Source organism: Lygodium microphyllum, chromosome 28, assembly GCF_053477565.2.
Source record: "Lygodium microphyllum isolate KBCC chromosome 28, Lygodium_microphyllum_v1.1.10, whole genome shotgun sequence".
Classification (NCBI taxonomy): domain Eukaryota; kingdom Viridiplantae; phylum Streptophyta; class Polypodiopsida; order Schizaeales; family Lygodiaceae; genus Lygodium; species Lygodium microphyllum.
Window position 1 is genome coordinate 41,955,403 of NC_141162.1, and position 22,999 is coordinate 41,978,401.

Below are 22,999 nucleotides of genomic sequence, written 5' to 3' on the forward strand. Positions count from 1 at the left end.
CCAGTGCTTTGCATACTAGGGGCAGATCACAGCAAAAGGGCAAATATGATAGCAAGGGACACAGTAAATCACGTGGCAAAGATGTAGAATGTCATCATTGTGGCAAGAAGGGTCACTTTAAATGTGATTGCTACAAATGGAAGAAAGAGAAAGGAAAAGGCAAGAAGATAGGTGATAGCAAGGAAGAGAAGGACAGTCATCCTAAGAAGAGCAGTGTAAAAATTGAAGAGGTGAATGTAGTCACTCATGACAGTGATAGTGGGAGTGACGTACTCTTTGTCTCTTCACACTTTGGTGCACATGCTTTACTTGTAGATACATATGATGACATGCATACCTGGATTCTCGATTCAGGTGCTTCCTTTCATGTCACCCTTATCGTGAGTGGTTCTCTACCTATATAGGGGGTCGACATCGTGTTGTCCATCTTGGGGACAACTATGCATGTGAGATTGCAAGTATGGACAGTGTGCAGTTACAGTTTCAGCATGGCTTTGTCTTTACACTCTAGGATGTACGACATGTACCTCAGCTAGAGAAGAGCTTGATTAGCATAGGGCAGCTAGGTGATGATGGTTTTCATATCACCTTTGGTGATGGAAAATGGAAGATCTGTAAGGGATCAAGAGTGATTGCCAGAGGTTGCAAGAGTGATACTTTGTATCCACTTCATGTATCTAGTGTGCGTGACCATGTTGTTGCCGTGATCGAGCAGCCAAGTGTTTCTTTGTGGCATGGCTGGTTGGGACACATGAGTCAAACATCAATGAAAGTGCTTTCTCATTTGGGTTACTTGCCTTGTCTTCGTTATTCTGATTTTGAGCACTGTGATCATTGTATTTATGGCAAACATGCACAGATGTCTCATAAAAAGTCTCTTTCTTTGAAATCTTCTCCTCTAGAGTTAGTACATTCCGATGTATGTCAAATGCCAGGATTATCTTTAGGGGGAAAGAAATATTTTGTCACCTTTGTTGATGATGCTACAAGGAAGGTATGGGTTTATCCTATTCATAGCAAGGATGAAGTGCTTGACAAGTTTAAAAAATTCTTGCCATTGGCTGAAAATCAGATAGATAAGACTTAAGTGTCTTCGCTCTGATAATGGTGGGGAATATGTGTGCAAGGCCTTTTAGGCATTTTGTGACAGCAAATGGATAAAGAGGGAGCTCATTGCCTCTCATAATCGGCCCCAAAATGGAGTTGCAGAGTGTATGAAATGGACCATATAGGATAAGGTCCGTACGATGCTGTCTCATGTTGCATTACCCCATGGTTTTTGGGTAGAGGCTGTTATGACAGCAGTTCACTTAATTAATCGGTCACCAAACATGTCTTTGGGAGGTGGAGTTCCCCAAGAAGCGTGGTCGGGCAAGCCACCTTTATATGCTCATCTGAAAGTGTTTGGCTGCGAGGCTTTTGTGCACATTTGTAAAGATAAACACAGCAAACTTGAGTCAAAGTCTTGTAAATGCATTTTCCTAGGATATGGTGACAAGGGTGAAATGGGGTATAAACTGTGGGATCCCGAGAAAAGGAAAGTAGTACGCACCAATGACGTTATCTTCCGAGAAGATCGCATGCACAAACAGCCCGAAAAGACTTGAGGATGTCCGTAGGGTTGTATTCCGGGAAGAAATACCTTTTGGACAGCAAAATGTGCCCGCTGTACAACAGCAAATACCTGCTGTAAATGAACCTGTAAACGCAGGAAATGATGCTGGAAATGATCAGCCAGCTATTGCGCATGAAAATGAGGCACTACATGTGCAGGAACAGCCAGGACAACAAGCTGTTAATGCTGATTTGCAGGCTGAAATCACATTCTTGGTATGCGAATACTCAGAGATAGGTCGATAGGATTACTCTATTTATCTCAGCAGGAGTGTATCTCTAAGGTTTTGCAACGTTTCAATATGGAGGGGAGGAAAACAATTGGGATTCCATTGCCTCCATATGTGAAACTTAGTGCAGAGGACAGCCCTACATCTGATGATGAGAAGGCTGAAATGGCCAAGATACCATATGCTTCAGTTGTTGGTAGTTTAATGTATGCTATGGTTGCTACACATTCTGACATTGCCTTTGCAGTGGGAGTGGTTAGCAGATACATGGCAACCCCTAGCAAGAAGCATTGGGATGCAGTGAAAGGTATTATGAGATGCCTCAAAGGCACAAAGGAGTCGTGCATCTGCTTTGGAAAGCAGAAGGCACATGTTGTTGGCTTTATGGATGCAGACTATGCCGGTCATGCGGATTGCAGAAAGTCCACTTCTGGGTATGTGTTTACTTTCACAGGAGGAGCAATCTCTTGGATCTCTAGGCTAGAAAAGTGTGTTGCATTGTCTACTACAGAGGCAAAGTATGTGGCTGCCATTGAGGCATACAAGGAGGCTCTATGGCTTTCACATCTGGGAGGAGAGCTTGGCATCACAGAGTTACCTGTTCTCCATTGTGATAGATAGAGTGCTATCATGCTAGCACGGAATCCTGTCTTTCATGCAAAGACAAAGCATATACAGGTGAAGTACCACTTCATTAGAGATGTACTTGACAACAAGAGCATTGAGCTTGTCAAAGTGCATAGATATGATAATCCTGCAGACCTTCTCACGAAGGGTCTTAGCATTTGCAGCTTTTACCTTAGGTGTCTTAGCCCACTCATTGATCAGATTGGAGTAGAGAGGGATTATTATGATGGTTGGGATAGCATGGAAAGGCCATTGATCATGATGATAGCGCATGATTAGGAGTAAGCACTCCATCCCTAGAGCCGTTTCCCTTCGTCGAGCACGACGACCCTATCTACCAAGACCACGTCCGAGGAGGCCACACCATAGCCGGATTAGAGTCATTATCACAAGACACCAAAGACTCACCACCAGGCATATCAATGAACCAGCTAGGGACTGCACCATAGCTGAGATCATGTGTAGATCTTGAGATCAGCTACAGCCCATAGTCTCCACCGCACTTTTGTACACGGTTCTATTAGATCAAGTTCTCCTTTCCTTTCCTTTTCTTTTCTATCGATACTACACATGGTTCAACCCTAGTATAGTCTCATCGTATAGTTATTTTCAGTATTGTTTCATAGGCCACCCACTTATTTGTAATGTTATCTTTACCTTACTGATGAGATGACATTAGACATGGATGTACTCTGGATTTGTCCTGTAGGCCATATTCGGCTTATGTAGACGTTAATATATCTCTCTTTCTTTCTTTCTTTCTCTCATAGATTCAGAGCCAACTGCATTGTAGACCTCCTGATTGGTTTTTTGACATAGTGCTTCTAATAGACACTATTGTGTCAATGTATGATGTATAGCGGTTATCCTATTCATGGCTTGTATTGTATTTTTACTTCTGTGTCTTTTGACTGAGACAGGGATACAATAAGCCATTTCTGAGTCTTAAAAATTCCATACCTAGAAAAGTAATGTTATGACATTCACCTAAAGATGGATGAGGAAAAATCACTCAACCTGTGACTAAAATACATTTTAATACTTGGTATGAGTCCAAACCACATGAATTGACAAGGACTTATCTGGAAGCTCACGATAACTGTTCCAACGGCTTATGTTTCATAGAATAGGGAAGCACTGACCATTCAGAGGAAAATTTTTCTTATGTTCCTATATTTAATTTTAATTAGGCTTGCAAATAGTCTCAAGGATGTGACAGATCAATAGAAAGATAAAAGTTGCTCTTAGGACCCCTTTCTTAATACAACATGTTTAAGCTGTTCTATCTGAAGGTCTTATTTGTCTTCTACCTATTCAAATTTATAGCACCATACATTTTTTCGAAAATAGTGCAAAGTATGTATAACACTTGCAATAAATTTTTCTCAAAAGAAGATTTGTGATTAACTAATTCATTACTGATCAAAATCTACTCACAGGTTTTGTAGACCTGATTGGAAATACACTTAGATATGTCTTTAAACTGTTTGACTTTTGCAACCAGTTATCAATGGGCCCTCTCAAAATGCAGTGGATGCAGCTGAATCTCAAATTCGTGGGCTGCTTGCAAAGGTAATCTTGCAATTTCAAATATGTTTATGCATCTCTGCTTAAGATGGAGAAGTGGCTGCAAGCAAGTACTGCTACATATGCTTATACTAGAATTCAAGCTAGAGTACACTTTTAGCTGGGACAGACTCCACAGCTAAAACTTGTCAATGTACATTGTAGCTTTATATTTGGGGATGGGAGGGGTGCAGCTTTTTAGTTTCCATAGAGATTCTTAAAGTTCAAATGGTGTTGCACTGATCTGTTTGTCTTGGTCGTGTTCTGATTTCCAAGGAAATCGAGTGACTTATGATATATCTCATGAGCGTCTGCAAACATAATTAAAGGATAAGTTTTGCCAGTTTGTTTACTCATTAAAAATATTTTTGAAGGCTTAGTTCCTTCATCTAGTCTTTTCATGCTGTCATCTTTAGGCCAGTTTACATGTTTGTATACATTCATATACATGTGCTGCATAAACAAACAATGATTGCCCTTTGATTTTCATGATGCTTGGAATAAGAAGAGATGTCAACTGCCAATATGTACATGACAATTTAGACCTCTATATAGCAACTTGTAAAAACCATTGAAGAAGCTGAATTCCACATCACCCTTCTAGTCACATGAATCTGAACAAAGACAAGTATTTGGACGTCATCATTTGTCATGGGAGCATTGTGAATCGGCTAGACTTTTTGAGATTGAATTTGTGTGTAGTGAAATAACATTTAGTCCAAAGAATTCTTTGGCCATCACAAGGAAGGAAGACAACATGACCACCTCCTCTTGTAGGTACTCACTCTTTGAAATGAGCATTGTTGTCAAGTACAAAATGTATGACACCATATGGTACAATAAAAATATAGTATACAAGATGAAAACATGAAGCTAAAAAAGACGAATGTTCATGTGCAACATGTGCTTGCACTTCGAGTAGTTAGATGGGAGTGGATACATGATACATCATACCAAAAAAGCAAAGTGTAGAGAGAGAGAGAGAGAGAGAGAGAGAGAGAGAGAGAGAGAGTGAGTGCAGATGGGGATTGATTATGCCAAGGTCTTTGGCCAACAGGCTGTTATGATCCAGTTGCATAGTGAAAAGGCATCTGATCATGTCAGCTGGTCTTTCATGAGGCAATTGATGGCCACCATGGGCTTTCTTTGCTGGATAGGATGGCTGATGATGGAGAGACTGTTGGTTTATGTCTTCCCAGTGGTCCTCAACTTTGAAGGTTAATCATTGGTAGATGACTCCTTATGTTTCTTAAGGTTGACCAGACCAACGTAAATTGGGTAATGGCTATTTGGTGTGTGTTTGGTTTAGCCTTAGGCCTTCATATAAGTGCTAAAAAATCTACATTGATTTCTTGTGGAGACAAAATCTACATTGATTTCTTGTGGAGACTGATTTGCAAGCTTTGGGCTGGCAAGGAGCTATTGTTTCTAAAGATGATATTATTCGGCACTTGAGATATCCGATTGGTGGATGTGCCTCCTAGAGCATTGCTTGATTGGATGTCCTGAGTTCATGATAGGTTTATGTATTGGAAATCTCAAGGCTGGCCTCTTGATGTGTGGCTCAACGTGGCTCAATCTATCATGATCAGTATGGTCTCTTATTTTTTACCCTTGCTTCTTTGGACCAAGAAGTCTCTCTTGGAATTGGTACAACCCATCCACTTTATGTTCTAGAAAAAGAAAGGCAATCATTTGGGTCATGTGTGGTATCTTGGTACCACGTCACCACTCCAAAATAGTTGGGGGGAGCTACATTGTTGGATGTTAATCTTCATATGGTAGCCAAGTCATCTGTGGACTGAACTTGCAAAATGTTTTATTGAGGAGACTAGTAGCTCCTATGGTCACATGGTTATCTAAGCATATTGATGGCATGTGCTGACTTCTACATGGCCTCTTAAAACATCATTGTCAATTCTCCTTACTCATTTGACTGGCTCTTGGCAAGAGCTTCTTCATTTTATAGTTTGGCGTTCTCTAGATCTCCGAAAGGATGCTAATTCCTTTTAAGAAGAAGTGCTGGCCACTTCAAGGCTGCTTGATTGGCCATATAAAGATTTACTGTGAGATAAATCTAACTGGATGACTCGATTGGGGTTGTAGATGGTAAGTGATGCTGTTAATCTTGGCGGGTCCAATGTTTATTCCTTCTGTTGTATGCGACAGTACTTTTGGTTGCCTAGAGGTTATAGCCACATCTGGTTGACCTTGCAGGAGCAACTTTAGCAATATAACCCATTGCCTACTTTTCAGCCTACTTCTCCTTGGCAGGATTGGATGTTTGTGAAACTTGATGATTTTTTGAAAAGGTCGGCTAATCAGATCTGCCATAAGAGAATAAGAGATGGGTTATTGAGAAAACCAATAAAGTTTGGCGTGCTCGATAGCAGAGTGAAGTGGTGGGACTGATTTCTTCAATTTTGGGGGTCTAAAATTCCTTATCAAGGGAAGGTTTTTATATGGAGGTTGCTCATCGGAGGTCTTTCCATTGGGGATGTGCTATGTGACTGCAAGATCTCACGTGGTACATGTATCTTGTGGATATGGGGAGGCTAGCTGGTCTTTCTCTATCTTTGCAACAACAGTTTGTTGGCCATGCATTGGCTGATGATACTTTGATGATTCTAAAAGCTAATGCTTCTAATCTTTGGTTAGCCTTGGATGTATAGGAGTTGGTTTTGGAATGCACTGGGCCTGCAAATCAATGCTACCAAATCTTCCCTTATTGATTGCACAATTTCCAATTTGCTAGATTTAGGATGGTAGGGTAAGATTGTACAACACGGCTATATTGTGAGACATCTTGGTTACCATTCAGGATTTTTGATTGCCCTTGGCAGGTTGGGATGTTGCAAGGTGTTTGACCCTTTAGTCTTATTCAATTAATTAGTTTAATCATCTCATCATTAGAGTCTGCACATGGATCACCAGCAAAGCCAATTCTATTTGGGGAATGCATAAATTTAAAGCTTGGTGGAAATTGACGATAATGGAGGCATGGATCAATAAATGCCATTGAAATGCAAGGTATTCATTTGGAGGATGTTGGTGGGGGGCCTCCCTCTTGTGTCGGCCCTTCACTGTAGAGGTATATCTAATGGGAATTGCTTCTTTTCTACCATTGCGATGGAGTCTTCCCATCATAGATTCATTTCCTACCCTTTCGCTAGGAAGATTTGGGCCCTTCTCTTGGACGTTTGGCTTGTGGTGGTGGGCACAAGGACACTCGATTGGGTTTTTGGAGAAGCTAAATACAATGATTAGCCTTAGCCTCATATGAAGTTTTTGTTTAGCTTCTTCAGATTTTGGACTTCCTGGATCACTTGCAATGGGTTCATTTTTGATGCTGCCTCGGGCATTCAACGTCATGTTGTGAAGCTTAAGGGACTTCTCGAGTGGTAGCTTGACCTTCTACAACATGCTTATATCTTGGTTAGAGATGATTTAGCCCCTTGGCATACGGCAATCTCCTCTGTTCCTTTGCCATGACTTTGTATCTTTTATGCATGATGGACTAGAGCCATTCTACACCTTGTAATCTTGCAATCTTGTACTTGTATTTTTTTGTAATTAATACAATTACCTTTTACAAAAAAAAGAGATGGTTGGTTAAGTCGAACACATGCTAAGAGATGGTCTTGAGTTGAATTCCTACATCCGCGCAATCATTTAGTATAGAAATTTAAAAGGGGAGATTTGAACCTTGGTTAGCAAGTTAATACAACAAGTGGATTACCGCTAGGGTAGCTATTGGATAAGGCGAGAGAGAGAAAGAAAGAAAGTTATATTAACGTCTACAAAAGGCCAAGTTGGCCTATGAGACCAAAAGGTTACATACAAAATGTCTGGGAAGTTTTCCAAGTCCGTGTAAAGCTACTATCTAGTGTTATGGTGAACTAGGTGAGTAGGTACAAAATGGTATATAGACTCGATACAATCTAGATGCACTTTAAGTGCAGTGTGGAATTGTTCATGGAGCATGGTCATCTTAAGATGTCCCGCATGGGCTTGTCTAGCATGGAGAGGTTGAAGTGGCGGAGTATGGCTCCCCGGTGGCACTGTAATATCCACTGTATCTGTAGGTGATGTCTCTTGTGGGGGCGTGGGCGTGCTGGGTGTGGGCGGCGAGCTCTACCTCTCTCTGTAGCTCTATCCAAGGTGACTCCTCGGGGTGGGGCCATTGGTTGGTTGGTTGCAGTCCTTGTTGTGGACAGGGTGGCCGAGGGTCTGTAGAACTCTTGGAAGGTGCGTTGTTGTGTGTTCCCGGCTGTTTGGTCTTGGACCCGTAGAAGGTGGTCTCTATGTCGGCATAGCTCCAGGAGGAAGAGCCAGAGGCATTTCTAGTTGGGGAAGTCTAGTGTTTGGGAGAGTGGCCCGAATTCCTCCTTGAAGAGACAGTGGAAGCGGCCTCTGATCTCATAGTTCACTGGGCATCTACATATGTAATGTTCTTTTGTCTATGGCTCCAGTTGATAGAGTTGGCAGATCTTGTCCTCTGGGGGGAGAGAGTCCGCTCCATATCTGCATGTCTCAATCTGTTGCTGGTGTGATGACGTTTGGAGTTGCCTGATGGCACTTCAGACCCCATGGGATAGGTGTACATCCATGTATTTCGGGTGTATAATGAAGTTGTCAGGTGTGAGGCATAGGAGGTGCTCTTGGTAGAAGGCCATCTTCTTCCCTAGATCCTCGTCCAGTAACACTCATGTCCTGGCTATGTGTAGCTGAATAATATCCGCCCTGATGACGCGGTACTGCTCCTCCCGGCTAATCTTCAGGTGGGGGTAGTCAAGACTATATTGTAGGGGTGGGAGGTGGTCCATGTGTAGCCCATGCAGCTGTAGCCGGACCTTAGTTCAGGCGTACCAACATTCAGTGTTCCCTTGCGATGCGAGTTGTTTGGATGATTCTAGTGTGAGGCAGGAGTATTTGTGTTGCGGTAGGCTCCAAAGCATGTACAGGAAAGTCACCATCTGGGATAGGGCCTTTGCCACTATAGGTGGTGCTCCCAATTCTACCCTCATGATCTCGTGTGGTATTGATGGTTTACTCCTGATTAGCCAGGAGATCATCATCACTAGGGGGCATTCCATCTCTTCGGGCAATGGCTGATCTTGTGTGGTTTGCCGTGTATGGTAGAGGCTAAACCCCCATATCGGGACCCCATACAAAAGTGCTGGTGTGACTAAGGTATCAAAGAGTCATAGCTTCGTCCGAGGTTTGTGAAATTGTAGATGTGCACATTGGCTTTCCATGGATCCTAGGGCAGCATAGCCGCGTGTCAGTCAGTCCACCGTGGCCTTGCATGGATCCCAGGGTAGCGTAGCCGTGTGTCAGTCAGTTCGCCGTGGCCTTCCTCAAGGTGAATCTCAGCCTTGAGAATGTGATCCCTAGGTAAACATATTTTTGGACCACCTCGACTACATCCTCTCCGTATTTGAAGTGGGGCACTGACCAGCGGATCCATTGGGTGGATGTGTTGAATACCATGATCTTGGTTTTCCCTAGGTTCACTGTGAGGTCCCTATACTGGCAGAAGGTTTGTAATGCGTTTAGGTGGCGTTGCAATCCCTTCGGCGTGCTAGAGAGGAGAACTATATCATCTGCATATAGTAGCATGGGTATTAGTGCCCCCCCAAGGTAGGACCCCTCCCCTCCAAGTCTGTCCACATAATCTGATATCTCGTCAATGTAGAGCCTAAACAGGGTGGGGAGAGGGGGCATCCTTGCTTTACCCCAATAGTGCTAATAATCTCCTCTGATAGCCCTTCTAGTGCTCGGACCCGTCCAGACTCGTATAGAGCAAGGATTCCCCATCTCATCTCTGCCGGGACTTCGAGCGCCTGTAGTCTTCGCATGAGTCTGGCTCGAGGAACTGCATGAAAGGCCTTGCGGAAGTCCACAAAGCAGCAGTACACCCGCTTTCCCTGTGCCGTGTTCTCTTCAATGATGGCTCGGAGTGTGACGATGTGGTCAAGTGTAGAGTAGCCTCTCCTAAAGCTGGCTTGCCCCTGTGCCCGATGTTGGTGTGTCTCTGCCCATTTGCTTAGCGCATGCTCTAGGATGGATGCGTAGAGCTTAGCCAGCATATGGCCTACCATGACCGTCCAATAGTTTGTGGGGACCATGGGGTCTTGGGCCTTTAGGATTGGCACTATTGTATTAGCTGACCAACTGGCTAGGAAGCCTTCACGTAGTGCCCTGTTGAATAGGTGGGCTAAGAGGGGGGCGATTGTATCTCTAGCGAATGAGAGGTGTTCTGCTACTAGTCCTGTGTGGTCTTGGGCCGACCATTCTAGAGTTTGTCAATGGCATTACGGACCGTTTCGGTCCTGAAGAAGGTGGAGGCAGTTGGCTTGGCGGCCGAGGTAGGGGGGGCTGTCTTGGCACGTGGTACAGTGAGGTGGCGTAGCTATGCCACATCTGTGGCGAGGTAATGGGTGTCTCTACTCGGGGTGCTTGGAACGCCTTCCACGCCTGCTTGTTGTCCTGCCCTAGGAATAGTTGATACAACTCGTGCTCTAGCCTGGATAGGTATACCCGCTTCTTCCTTCGCACTAGGCGGCGGAAGATTGTGCGAGCTTGGCAGTGTGTGTATGTCCCTTCAGCTTCTCCTTGTTAGAGGCGAAGGTGGGTTTCCTTGCATTCCTCGTCATACCAACTATTCCACGGGGCATTCTTGCTAGGAGGGGTGGAGTGGGGCCGTGTGTGGGGGAAGTACGTGGCAGTTAATGTGTGAAGGATCCTCGCCAGTTGTGTCGTGAACTCCTCCAAGGGCATGTGTGGGTCCATCTCCTGCAGGCTCCAGCACAGATGATCTGAGTAGGCACTTGCCGTCGTCCTGGTGAAGTGGTATCTTGGGAATCTTTGAGGGCTGCTCACTGGGGGGGTCCCCTCGTGATTACATGTGATGCTAAATTGGAGGTATGCATGGTCTGCGGCTACTGCCAGTGGGCATGGTGAGATGCTGAAGGCCTGTATGTTCGGGATCAGGGTGGGCGGCCCTAACAGGTAGTCCATTGTGCTGCCTCCTCTCGAGCCTCTTGATGCATGCTTATGTAAAAAGCATGTGAGTGCGTCAGACCTTGGCCATTTGGCCAGGCCGTTAAGGATGGCTAGTCCGTGTGTCCCTCCTAGTGCTAGTAAATAGTCTCCATACTTTGTGCACTCAGCTGTGTCCTATGATGTCCTGGCTGATCCCCAACTCCTCTGGTGCCAACTCTCAGTACATGTGGTCTTCGCTCTCAAAGAAGGGGACTTGGCTCTGTGCTGTGCAGGCGTTGAAGTCCCCCGTCAGTAGGACGTCTCCTATGCTCAAGTAGTGCATGATATCCTCATATAGGGGTAGGTATGGGGACAGCCCTCCCGGTGTCGCATATGGGGAATTTGCTGGGGCGAAGTAGCATACTGCGACATATATATATCCCGTGGGCGGTTTGTATGTATCCTGATCCACATGAAACGGGCTTCATCATCTCTCTTCATGACTTGTACGATATGCTGTAGCTCCTCCCTATAGAGTACTGCCACTCCCCCCGACCCTTTGGTCCCCCCTCGGGATCTGGCCCGAGGGCGGCACGCTGACTCCCATTTGTAGCCTCTCACTGTTGGTAGGTGTGTGCCCGGACTCTGGTGTGTCTTTGTATACATGACTATGTCCCTACCTATGAAGGTTTCCCGGAAGAGCCCAACATCTATTCTCATGGCTCCATTACAATTCCACACCGCAACTCTCGATTGTGTCTCATAGGCCGCGCCCCATCATTGGCACTTCTCCATGATGATGATGCGCCTGTCCCTATAGACTGCCCATTTGCCTACTTTGCGTGCCTCCATTATCTGTGGCATACATTCCCGTCTGTGGGCCACTTGGGCTGGGGTGAGGTCGTCTTCGATATATATTTTCTGTCCTTTGAGGGTTGTTCTTTTGGAGAGGAAGGCACTTTGTGACTCTTAAGTCATTAAATTTCAGGATGAGGGGCCATCCCCCTTGTCTACCCTCCATGCCTTTTCCACGAGGGAGGGGTCCACCCCCATTTTCTCACAAATGCCTTTGGCATCCTCCATAGGGCTGTTTCCCTCTTTCCACCCGACCACTCTGACACGGAGGGCTCTGATTTTCCTCTTCTCTTCCTCGATGGCTGCATTGATGAACTCCTCCTTCTTCGTGGGGGTCTTTTTTGCTACTTCGATCCATTTGGAGTGTTCCGCTGTGTCAGCTTGTGCCTGTTTCATGACCACTGCCCATGTGTTGATCTCCTTTGTCATTTGGGTCTTCATCTCATTGATTTCTGACTTGACCTTCTCAGGCATTGAGAGGGGGGGGGGGGAGGGGAGGCTTTTAATCATGCTAGTTAGTTCTTTCTTGCACAGTTAATGACTACCATGGGTTTTGGTTCTTGAATGACATCTCTTTTGATATCATCAGCATTGATGAAATGATTCATAGGTGGAGACGCCCTAGAAATGCTTGCTACTAACATTATCCACTCTACAGAATTCTGTCAAACAGAGTGGGTTGCAAGACTGTGACAGATGAGAGCTTGATTCTAGCACCATTTCCGCGTATACCTTGGCAGCAAGATGCAGTGAGGCCATGGTGTAGACCATATCTCAACTTCTAAGAGACTCACTCATATTTTGACAAAAATTATCCAGAGTGCTAGAGGCAGATGGCAGAAATTGCCTTCCTTACTATGTTGGACAGGCACCTTTTACCGGGACTTCCTATATTGATTGGCATCATACTCATGCTGATTGGCTCTTACAGTCCTTGTATTAGCCATTCTCCCTACAGAGTGGCCAGCTTGACAGATATCTATCCATATTTGTACTTGATTTCTTTATTTGAGGTGTTATATTGTATCCGTGTTTCTATTTAATTTCTTTATTTGAAGTGTTGTATCACATCTTATCTCGGTGATTTTTGTCACTGAGGTGTTTTTTCATAGAATTTTCGTTTGTTGGGGTAAAACAGAAGAATGTGAATAGCTATTTCAAATATTTTTGATTCATTCTTGTAAGAGCTGAAGGTCTAAGGATATTGAGTTTGTTTGAAACACTTTTGGTCGATTTATTTAAGCTGTGTACACTTACTTCGTCTCAGAAATAGCAGTTTAACCTTTTCCTGCGATAACCATAAAGTTTATGATAGTTGCATCCTTATCCCCAAGTCCAGAATACCAGTTGTCCAAAGCTGGTTGAAGTTCCAGGTTTTGAAAGTTGTGTCTAAGCTGGAGTTCATCATGGAAGCAGTCTCTAGCTACTCGCTGTCATTATATCACGTGTGCTGATTTCCTCCATGTTGGAATGTATTTAATTTTTAACATATGTTTTATATAGTTATTCATGTTTTGTGCAGGCAGAAAAGCATCCCAACTTGCAGTATTCCCATTTTATATCTATACCTCTGGCCTTTCCTCCACTTGTTGAGCGGGTCAAAAGTTTTCGAGATTCGGTTTTGGCTGATGAACGGGAAGCAAATAGTTATGTAAGCTGGTTTCCTGAAACACAGGAGACCACAAGTTCAAGTTTGGGATCACTGACAAATTCGAAAAAAATATCAAAAACCTCTACTTCTCATATAGCGGATCCTGTTTTAGAGAATCTTTTCAGTGATGTGGATGAAGAATTGTCAGGGGATGATACTGATAACGAGACTGAAGTGTCATCAGGTAAGTTGATGTTGGGTCACTGAACTGTTTTCTTAGAGACGCATGTCTGAGCTTAGCAAACAGCTTTACTAGTGTTGTTACAGTTTCTGTTATCCCCTTGTAACAATGAAGATGGGTGATAGTCTGGTTACTAGGTCCATTAGTATGTCTTGTGATATGCTGTATGTCAGCTCTGAGATTATTCAGTCACAAGTGTGAAATGTGGCAGAGTAGAATCACGGGAAGGATTATGAGAATGATGATAAGTGACTGTTTTCCAAGTGAGTCAGAGTGTATTTAGAAGAATGGCTTCTCCTATCTCCTATATCTTCTAAATTCAAACCTCATTTACCTGACTGTTCTTCAAGTGAGAGTGAGGGTGTATTTTGAGGAACGGAGTCTAGTATATTTGTGAAATCTAAGGATCCTTTTAGTAATTTCATTATATTCTGCAGCATACATCGATAAAGAATTATCTTCTGCAGGCAAGAAACTCTCCAGGGCCTTTTTCATAAATCCAGCTAGATTCCATTTGACCATTCTGATGCTTAAGCTTGCAACAGAAGAGAGTGTACAAAAGGCTGCAGAGGTCTTACAGGTATACTTACAAATTCGTTAAGCTAAATACAAATATACTTTGTCAATTCTTGAGTTCATTATATTTAGGGCAACAAACTTGGTCTTTAAGATGATTTATCCATCATATTTATCTTGATCCTACTCTCTGTTGACCTGGGTTAGCTTCATGGCATTTGGATGAGATGTAAGAGAATGCTAGAAGTAATGGATGCAAGTCATTATATGTGTATGGGTGTTGATGTGTAAAATAGTGTACATTTCAAGCCATAAGTTTTTCCATTGCAAATTGTTCAATATCTATATCCTGATCTAGTGAGCACAGAATGCTGGTCTGCTCTAGTGTCTGCTCTTGATTCTTTGACATTGATACTATATGTATGTGACAGATTCATGGCACATGATGGGGAGGTAAGAGAGTGTTAGCTGAAGTAAGGGACGCAGATTCTGGGCATCTCTTGTGCTGCTGAAGCTTCCCTGCCACCAGTTGCATGCTGGCTGAGTGCAGGCAGCCTCCTCCTCCCTTGTGCCCTTGCCCTACACCACCTCAAATTCTCTCCCACTGCCTCTCCCCCGCAGGCCGCTGGTTGTGTGCAGTCCGTATACCACCTTGCTTGTCTCTTACTCCACCTACCCTTCCTCCCTCCCATCCATTCAGAGTTTGAGTTTGTGCAGGCTGTGTGCTCTGCTCTGCTCCCTCATCTTGTACTGGCCTTCTTGAAAGTCTGGTGTTCAGAGGCTGTTGTCACCTCAAGCGCGCATGATAGAAATCCATGAAAGTCTGGTGTTCAGAGGCTGTTGTCACCTCAAGCGCACATGATGGAAACCCATGGGCCAATGCCAGTGCGCCCAGCTGTTGCACCTGATGGTCTTGAAATTCCAACATCAACACCAGGTTTCCAAACACCTGGTCACTTGTTTTCTGAAGACTTGTGGTGGATTTGGCCACTTGATAGAGGATTCTTTGTTGGCTCTTTCGGGCTATCCTACCCACCTCATTTAAAGATGCCCTTACTGATGTAAGGGTATGAAGGGTACCAGTGGCCATCATAGATACTCAAAGGATTCACACATCCATTCAGAGAGTTGTTGTATCCATGACAAACTACCAAATGGCTATCATCACTTGACACCTCGACTAGCGACTATTGTGCCATGAGTTTGGTCTCTAGGTTGGCAAGTGCAACACTTGGTTTCCGCATAAGGCCAATGAGCCCACTCGACACTTGGATCCCACCCTAGTGATGGATTCATCAAAATCTAGAGTCGCCATAGATGCACAAGATGCGGGCCCTTGGAGATGGGTTTCCTCTCATGGTGCTTGCTCCTTCTCACCATAAGATTCCCATGGCCGTTGACAAAGGCGTCGGAACCACTACAAGTTGTTAGAAATTTATCATCACTTGTGGCCCAACTTGTATCTATGGTGACATGAGTGTAGTCACTAGGTTGCTGAGTGCAACACTCAGTTTGCACGGACGGTGACCCAATAGGAGCCTTCTTGGAGCCCACCCTTGTGATGGATGATGATGGATTCTCCAAAGTCAAGAATCACCATGGTTGCACATAATGTGGGCCCTTAGAGATGGGCTTTCCCTTGTGGGGCTCGCTCCTCCCATGCCACTGCTGCCTCCATCTTAGCCCTTCCTATCCCCACCCCATTCATTCCCGTCTCCATGCTTGATACAATGCCCATTGGACCCCCCCACAAAGAGGAACCCATGAAACCACATCCAACTGCGGTTGAAGGGTCCCCTTCCTGCTGCCCTCATCTGGTCACCCCCCTTTGAAGTGGACAGGGTGTGCACCCCAATGGCATCCCTCAAGTTGCAAGAATGCCCTAGTGGAATGGCCATGCTGGCCTCTTCCTTGACCTTCTAGGGTTTCTTGCAGCGTGCCCAGCTTCTACCACCAGAGTTGCTTGGTACTGGACAATGATTGCATGTCAGTTATAGGTTGCATGGCGCCAATTTTCCACTTTCTTTGCCGGTAGGGATCTTTGTATTCTTCAAATCCAAGGATGGCAAGGTAAGCATTCAGCTCCCCCCAATGGGCTGAACTGCTCTTTCTTTTCTTGGGCCCATAAAAATAGTGATTGGATTGAAGAGAGAGTAGTGGAGATCATCAGGAGCCAGGTGGAGGATCATAGGTTACAATGGCTGGGCATGGGAAGGGTTAGAGCTGCTCTTAGAGCATTGGTCTACGTGCATGATAAACATCAACTAGTGGGTTACAGTGTAAGCATATGTCAAGATCCTTCTTTGTGCTACAAAACAATAGTGTCTTCCCATGAACCTTTTGGAAGTAGCCAACTGAAGTGGGGCACAAGGACTGAGAAGCTGATAGTCCAGCAGGAGTTGTTACTCCTTGTAAAACACATTATCGTTTTACTTTTAGGAACACAAGCTCTCTTGCTCACACGCCTGCTGCATTGAGAGACTACTCTCAGGCAGCTCCTTCACCTATGAAGATGTGTGTACCCCAATTGGGCCAAGTTTTTTGCCCTATTTGTTTTACCATGGGACTATTGTGTAGAGTGGGCTTTGTGGGTCAGATTATACATTGGAGTTTTCTGCATTCAAAACCTCAACATCAGTGTGGTGATTGTGGTCAGAGCACAGGTTACCTTTTGGGTGGTTGCAGACTTGTTGATTTCTGGATTGTTGGAGGTGAGTTCAGCAATCTAGAGATCTTGGAATGGACAAACAGGACAGAGACAGAGTTTGATGGCATTGCAAATGGGGAGCAACTTGCAAGAGGCATGTGAGGCCTTTATTTTTGTTATGGGTGCTAGAGATGCTTGGAGAGATGCGTCCTTGTGTAGGAAGGATGATTTCTTGGAGTGCACCAAGATTTATAGGCAGGTAGGGGCCAGCCTCCTAGGTCATGTAGACAGGTTTTATGTGGGGAGATCAGGGGAGTTTTTAAGGGAGGGGTAGATTGGGCAGCTGGTTGGTACAGCTCTCTTAGACCACGCTGCTGTCCTAGTTTTGGATGCCCCTGCATGTGGCTTGAATCCTCTTTTGTGGTGGATCCCTAGACTAACTTGATCTATGAGCATGAGATGGTGTGCAAACAGATACATCAGTTGCAGTCTAGAGTTTGGGATCAAAGGACAAGGGCCACAAAGGAGGTAGCTTAGATCTTGGAGAGTTGAGCAGAGAATCTGTCAAGAGCAGGCCTTGCAGGTGAACTAGCAGTGCTGGGAGGAGGAGAGAGTGCTGTGTAGTGACCTATAGCTATTCAATCACTATTATAGGTCTTCCTGTTGGCCCATATGTCGTAGAAACAGGGGCTTTGTGGGAGATCAGCCCTTGCCAACATCTAGCATCGATGGAGTCCTTTTTTGCTTCTGCAGCCTTTTGGGCACTGAAGGGGGAGGCCACGTGCAAACCTTTCTGCTTGAGCACTTTGGGGACTAGGTACGCAGCCTTTAGGGTCAATATGAGAGAGTGAGGAGATGCCGAGACAGCGAGGCCACAAATTTTCTGTAGATCGTTACAGTTGGACCAAGTCTAAATGTAAGCACTCAGTGCAAGGAGGATGTTTGGGAGTGCATGCAACTTGATGGGCTGCTTCCTATTGGCACCTTTGACGAAGCAAGAGCTACCTCAGTCTTTTCAGGTTTAGGAGGGGCAGAACTGCGTAGGTGAGGATGGCCTTTCTAGGGTGTACTTTGCCTTCTAGGGGGTGGCAAGGCTCTCCTTGTGGCCTTTTAGGAAATCTTCAGATTTGAGCAGATGCTTGCTGACTTAGTTTGTCTCCTTCCCAAGGGGACTAATCTTAAGGAGCTTAGCCAGTGTTACCACATCACCTTTTTGGTAGTGGCCCATAAGGTCTCAACAAAGATGTTGAGCACTGATCAGCATATCGTGTCCCCCTACCAAACATCATCCGTGATAGTCAAACAGTCTTTGTTCAGGATCTAGATGACCGGGGCAACATCCTTATCTTCTTTGAGGCCATGGAGTGGGCTAGCATAGTGGCAAGGCACAGTAGTGCTTCTCTTGGTTTCCAAGAAAGTTTATGTCAGGGTCCATTGGGTCACCTGAGAGAGTACCATGGGCTAACTAAGCTTCTGTTAGTAGGTCAGCCAATGACAGGGTGATGATAGGAGGGTGAAAAGAGAGAAAATTCCATGTTGAGAGGTTGGTCAAACAAGGATGCCCCCTGCCACCATATCTCTTTCTGATGTTTGTTGAGGCAACATCCTACTTCCTTTGCTTGACAGTCACGGGCTTGAGAGGCCTTGGGCTGCTTGTGAGGACTGAGATGGAGCCAAAAATTAATTCCATATCGTAGCTCTTTAAAACAGCCTCAAAACATGTAAATTACTGAAAGTGTCATTAAAAGGGGAGCCGTTCTAGAGTCTGTATGTCTCACATGCAAAACCCTAATTTGGGGGGATCCTTTTGCATCTATCAATAGAGAGGCTGCCCACCATTCTTCCCCATCCTTGTCTTGTATGTCTTGACCATCAGCTCTCTTCCACTAGCTGTCTCGGGATCTGTCTCCAGTAGATGACACACATCGACACCTACCTCAGCCCCTCTCCCACAAGAGCCACCAAGTGTTGGACAACTTTCCCTCTGAGCATTTTGTACTTTCTCTCATTCATTTACAGTATTGATTCATTTACTTTAGAGCTCTCTTTCTTCTTTGTTTGTGTTTTGCGTTTTTTTTTTTGCGTTTAGGGTTTGTGTTTATTGTGTTACTATTGTTTGAGTTATTGTGTTTTTGTTGTGTTCGTACATTATGTGTTTTCTCTGTGCAAACTCTATTATATCTTCAAATGGTGTCAGAGTTAGTGCTCTTTTAAAGAGTATCTTGTGGCTATCGTGGATAGCTTGGTTTTGTGTCAAGATATATGGATGACACGTAACCTTTTCACAATGTCTTAGACTTCTTCTTCTTGGGATCCCATGGTGTCTTTTCAGGCTTCTCCATCGTTGGAGGCCCTAAAAAGGCATTATGGACTTGATAAGAAAGATGGCACTTACACCTTCACCTTCACTTTCTCCTCCTTTTCTTGACTTCAGACAGATGAGGAGTTTAATGAATTCATGTGCAACAAGTATACTTCAACTCACCTCCCTCCTATTAGCTTTTCTACTACATCTAGATTGATTGGTGAGGCTGGCCACCTCTTCGATCAAGGAGGACATATGACATTTGGGACTAGTGAACCATCTTTTTCATCTCAGCCAAGACCAATGTGAGGTTCGTGTAACCCTTTTGAGTCTTATGAATCAAAACCCTCTACTGTTTCTCCTTTTGGTATGTAGGTTCTGTATAATTTTTAGTATGTCAATTTTAATTGAGGAGGCTCTAGATGCAGACATATATCTAAAGGTACACTTGGAAGTGTATCTTTGTTTTTCTTCTGAGCATAGCTCTTCTTTTTCACACTTCCCTCCTATCCCTCCCACATCTCCCAAATCTCTTTCTTTTGCATTTAGTAATCTAGGATTGCACTCCACTTTTGCATCTAGCACACTAGGGGGTGGATCTTCCATCTTTGCTCCAAGTTTTCCTTCTCTTTCTCTGCATCCCATGTCACTTATGCTCAAGTGAATGCTATGCATTCTTGTTTGAGTTATTGTGTTTTAGGCATGTTTGTACATTCTATGTTTTCTGTGTGGGTAATCCTAACATATTTTCTCACAATGGACATACTTTTACATGTTGTAAGCCCTCCTTCTCGATGACTTGACCATTCTAGGTGATTGTCTTCTTTAGTAGTGATTTCATTATTGGGTGTCCAAGTGCATGTACTAGGTAAGGCTTGGCATTGTGTCGGACATAGGACGTCAAGGTCTAGGCTTACATGACCTCTCATGGAGGGGGGATTATGTTTTTGGGTTGGAGGGGAATTCATGGAAGCTAGACCCACACTACTTTAAAACGGGTGGAAGCTAGACTCACACCACCTTAAATGGATGGACATCAAGATCTAGCCTTCCTTAACCTCTCATGTGGGGGGGGGGGGGGGGGGGGTTTTAAGTTTTTGGGCTGGAGGGGAATTAATGGAAGCTAGATCCGCACTATTTTAAATGGATGGACATTCATGAGTGATGGTGGCTCTGGGTGTAGGAGGGCCACACCTTAGATGACCTTGATTGGGGCTTTGGAGAGTGGAGCTGGCTAGTTTCCTTTGTTCCATAGATTCTTGTGAGTTTCTCTTACATAGCATAGATGGGCAGACATTCTGATGGAGAATGTATTTCTTGGCAACCCTTTCGTTGGTAGGCAATTAGTCAAGAGGATAGCTACTGCTTTATGAAGTTGAGAGGCAATAAATTATTTTCATTGTAGATTGTGATTTATATATTGTAGTAGGATTGTAGGCTTTACTTGGCCATTAGGTAGAGCCCTTAGCATTGAGATTGGGGATTGTGGAGCTCATCTTTTGCAAAAATGTTGCCACATCTAGAAGGCTTGCTTGTTGTCTGCCGGCTAGTCTTAAGTGGGGAAGAATCTTGTTGTGTATGCCAGCTTTGGAAGCTTTGGTCCTTCCTTTCTTCACCTTAGCGGATGGGAATCCCCCAGTGGTGCTTTAAAAGAAAATTCTATTAAAATACCAGCTTGGAGAAAACCCTCCCTTGAGGCAAAATAAGTACAAGTAACTCTGTAGAGAGTAGCTAAGTACATAAGAAATACAATGTTTTTGTGAACAACAAATTTGGTGGGCTATAATACCAAACCATTTGAGGGTCAGTATTGAAAAAAGTGTGTGAGTTGAAGGTCTACAAGAAGGCCTCTCTTCTCTTCGTGATCCTGGCTTTGCATTCTCTCCCATCTCCAGTGAAGAGAGTGGATGATCTCTATCTAGATCCTCGATAAAGTCTCTGCTTTGGATACATCGTGAAGGTCTATAGTATGACTACATCTTGTAGTGTAGATTGTGAGATGGAAGGATCGAGGTGCAGCTGAGATTCAGTAGACAGTGTGAGAGTGAGAGACAGAGTGAAGCACGACACCCAAGAGGATTGACTGAAAGAGTGTAACCAGAAAGTACAAAGTACAAACCTTAAACCATAGGGTTGTAGGGGGTGTTCACACCCGACACACACCAAGTGCCCATAAGTGTGTCACATTAGCGCATAAGCACATACGACAATAAGACTATAAATCTGGCGGAAAACCTCTCCTACCAAGAGTAAAAAGTGCCCCAGTGTCCTATTGATCACCGACACTCCCATATGAGCGTGGTCGTAAGTGAGGCATGAGTCAAATACACAACAAACCCCCCTGGAGTAAAGAGTGATTAAGAGTACAAGGATCATCCGCCACCAAAGGATATCAAATTTAAAGCATCGCGAAATGCTTCAAATTTGTCACGAGGAAGAGCTTTGGTGAAGATGTCTGCCACATTACTGGTGGTAGGACAATAGACAAGGCTGATATCACCTGCATGCAGCCTCTCTCTGACAAAGTGATAATGGATCTCAATGTGTTTTGTGCGGGCATGAAACACTGGGTTCCGTGCCATTACAATGGCACTCTGACTGTCAGTGAACAAAGGAGTAGGCTCCGTAACATATACATCCAAATCAGCTAGCAAGCGTCTAAGCCAAACGCATTCAACTGTGGTAGTGAAAGTTGCCTTGTATTCAGCTCCACATGACGATGTGGCAACAGTGGATTGTTTCTTGCTAAGCCAAGAAATGCAAGAAGAGCCAAGAAAGAAACAATTGCCACCAGTGGAGTGACGTGTATCATAATCACCAGCCCAATCAGAATCACTATAAGCATGTAACTGCAGTGGTCCCCCCTTGGCATAAAGCAACCTAAGAGATCGAGTACCCTGCAAGTAGCGAAAAACACGCTTGACAGCTTGCCAATGTGACATACGTGGCTGATGCATATACCTGCTCAAAGCTGAAACTGCAAACTGTATGTCCGGCCTAGTGTTGCATAGATAGATGAGACATCCAATTGCAGGAGCATATGTATGTATATCAAACAAATCACTGTCATCATGTAATGACAGTTTCAGTCCAAGTTCCACGGGAGTACAAACTGGCTTGTAATCCTGTAAGCCAAACTTCTCAAGAAGCTTCCCAATATACCTTGACTGTGATAGCCCAATACCTCAAGCATCATGTATGAATCGGATGCCCAAGTAGTAATGCAAAACTCCCAAGTCAGACATGTCAAAAGATTGCTGCAAATTTTGTTTGAATGCTGAAATCTGATCAGCATGTGTTCCAGTGAGCAAAAGATCATTAACATAAAGACATATAATCAGCATAGATCCCCCTTCTTTACATACGTAAAGGGTAGACTCAGCTGAGCTGTTTAGAAACCCCTGACCAAGCAAGAAAGCATCTATTTTTGCATACCAAGCTCTAGGAGCTTGTTTCAAACCATATAGTGCCTTTTTGAGCTTGCATACCAAATGTTCTGAGCCTTCAACTGCAAAAACCAATGGGCTGCTGTACATAGACTTCCTCCTAAAGTTCTCCATGTAAGAATGAAGTCTTGATATCTAGCTGATGCACTGTCCAACCATAATGTGCAGCCAAAGCAATCATAGACCTAATGGTCGTCATACGAGAAGTAGGAGCAAATGTTTCCTCATAATCAATGCCCTTTTTCTGTGCGTAGCCTTTAGCTACAAGCCGTGCCTTGTATTTATCAATGGATCCATCTGCTTTCTTTTTCAGTTTGTAGACCCATTTCGTTCCAATGGCTTTCTTCCCAAATGGCAAGGACACCAAATCCCAA

At 44.3% G+C, this 22,999-nt stretch overlaps 1 protein-coding gene across 3 annotated transcripts in view; it reads left to right on the forward strand.

Moving 5' to 3' along the window:
• Positions 1-22,999, forward strand: part of LOC148011397 (uncharacterized) — a 138,947-nt gene that overhangs the window by 67,738 nt on the left and 48,210 nt on the right. For 2 of the 3 annotated variants that reach the window (XM_087670527.1, XM_087670529.1), the window contains exons 7-9: positions 3,976-4,043; positions 13,402-13,714; positions 14,149-14,291. In XM_087670527.1, the coding sequence (XP_087526653.1) occupies positions 3,976-4,043; positions 13,402-13,714; positions 14,149-14,291 (524 nt within the window). The remainder of the gene's footprint in view (positions 1-3,975; positions 4,044-13,401; positions 13,715-14,148; positions 14,292-22,999) is intronic. The other variant, XM_087670528.1, reaches the window with a different exon arrangement.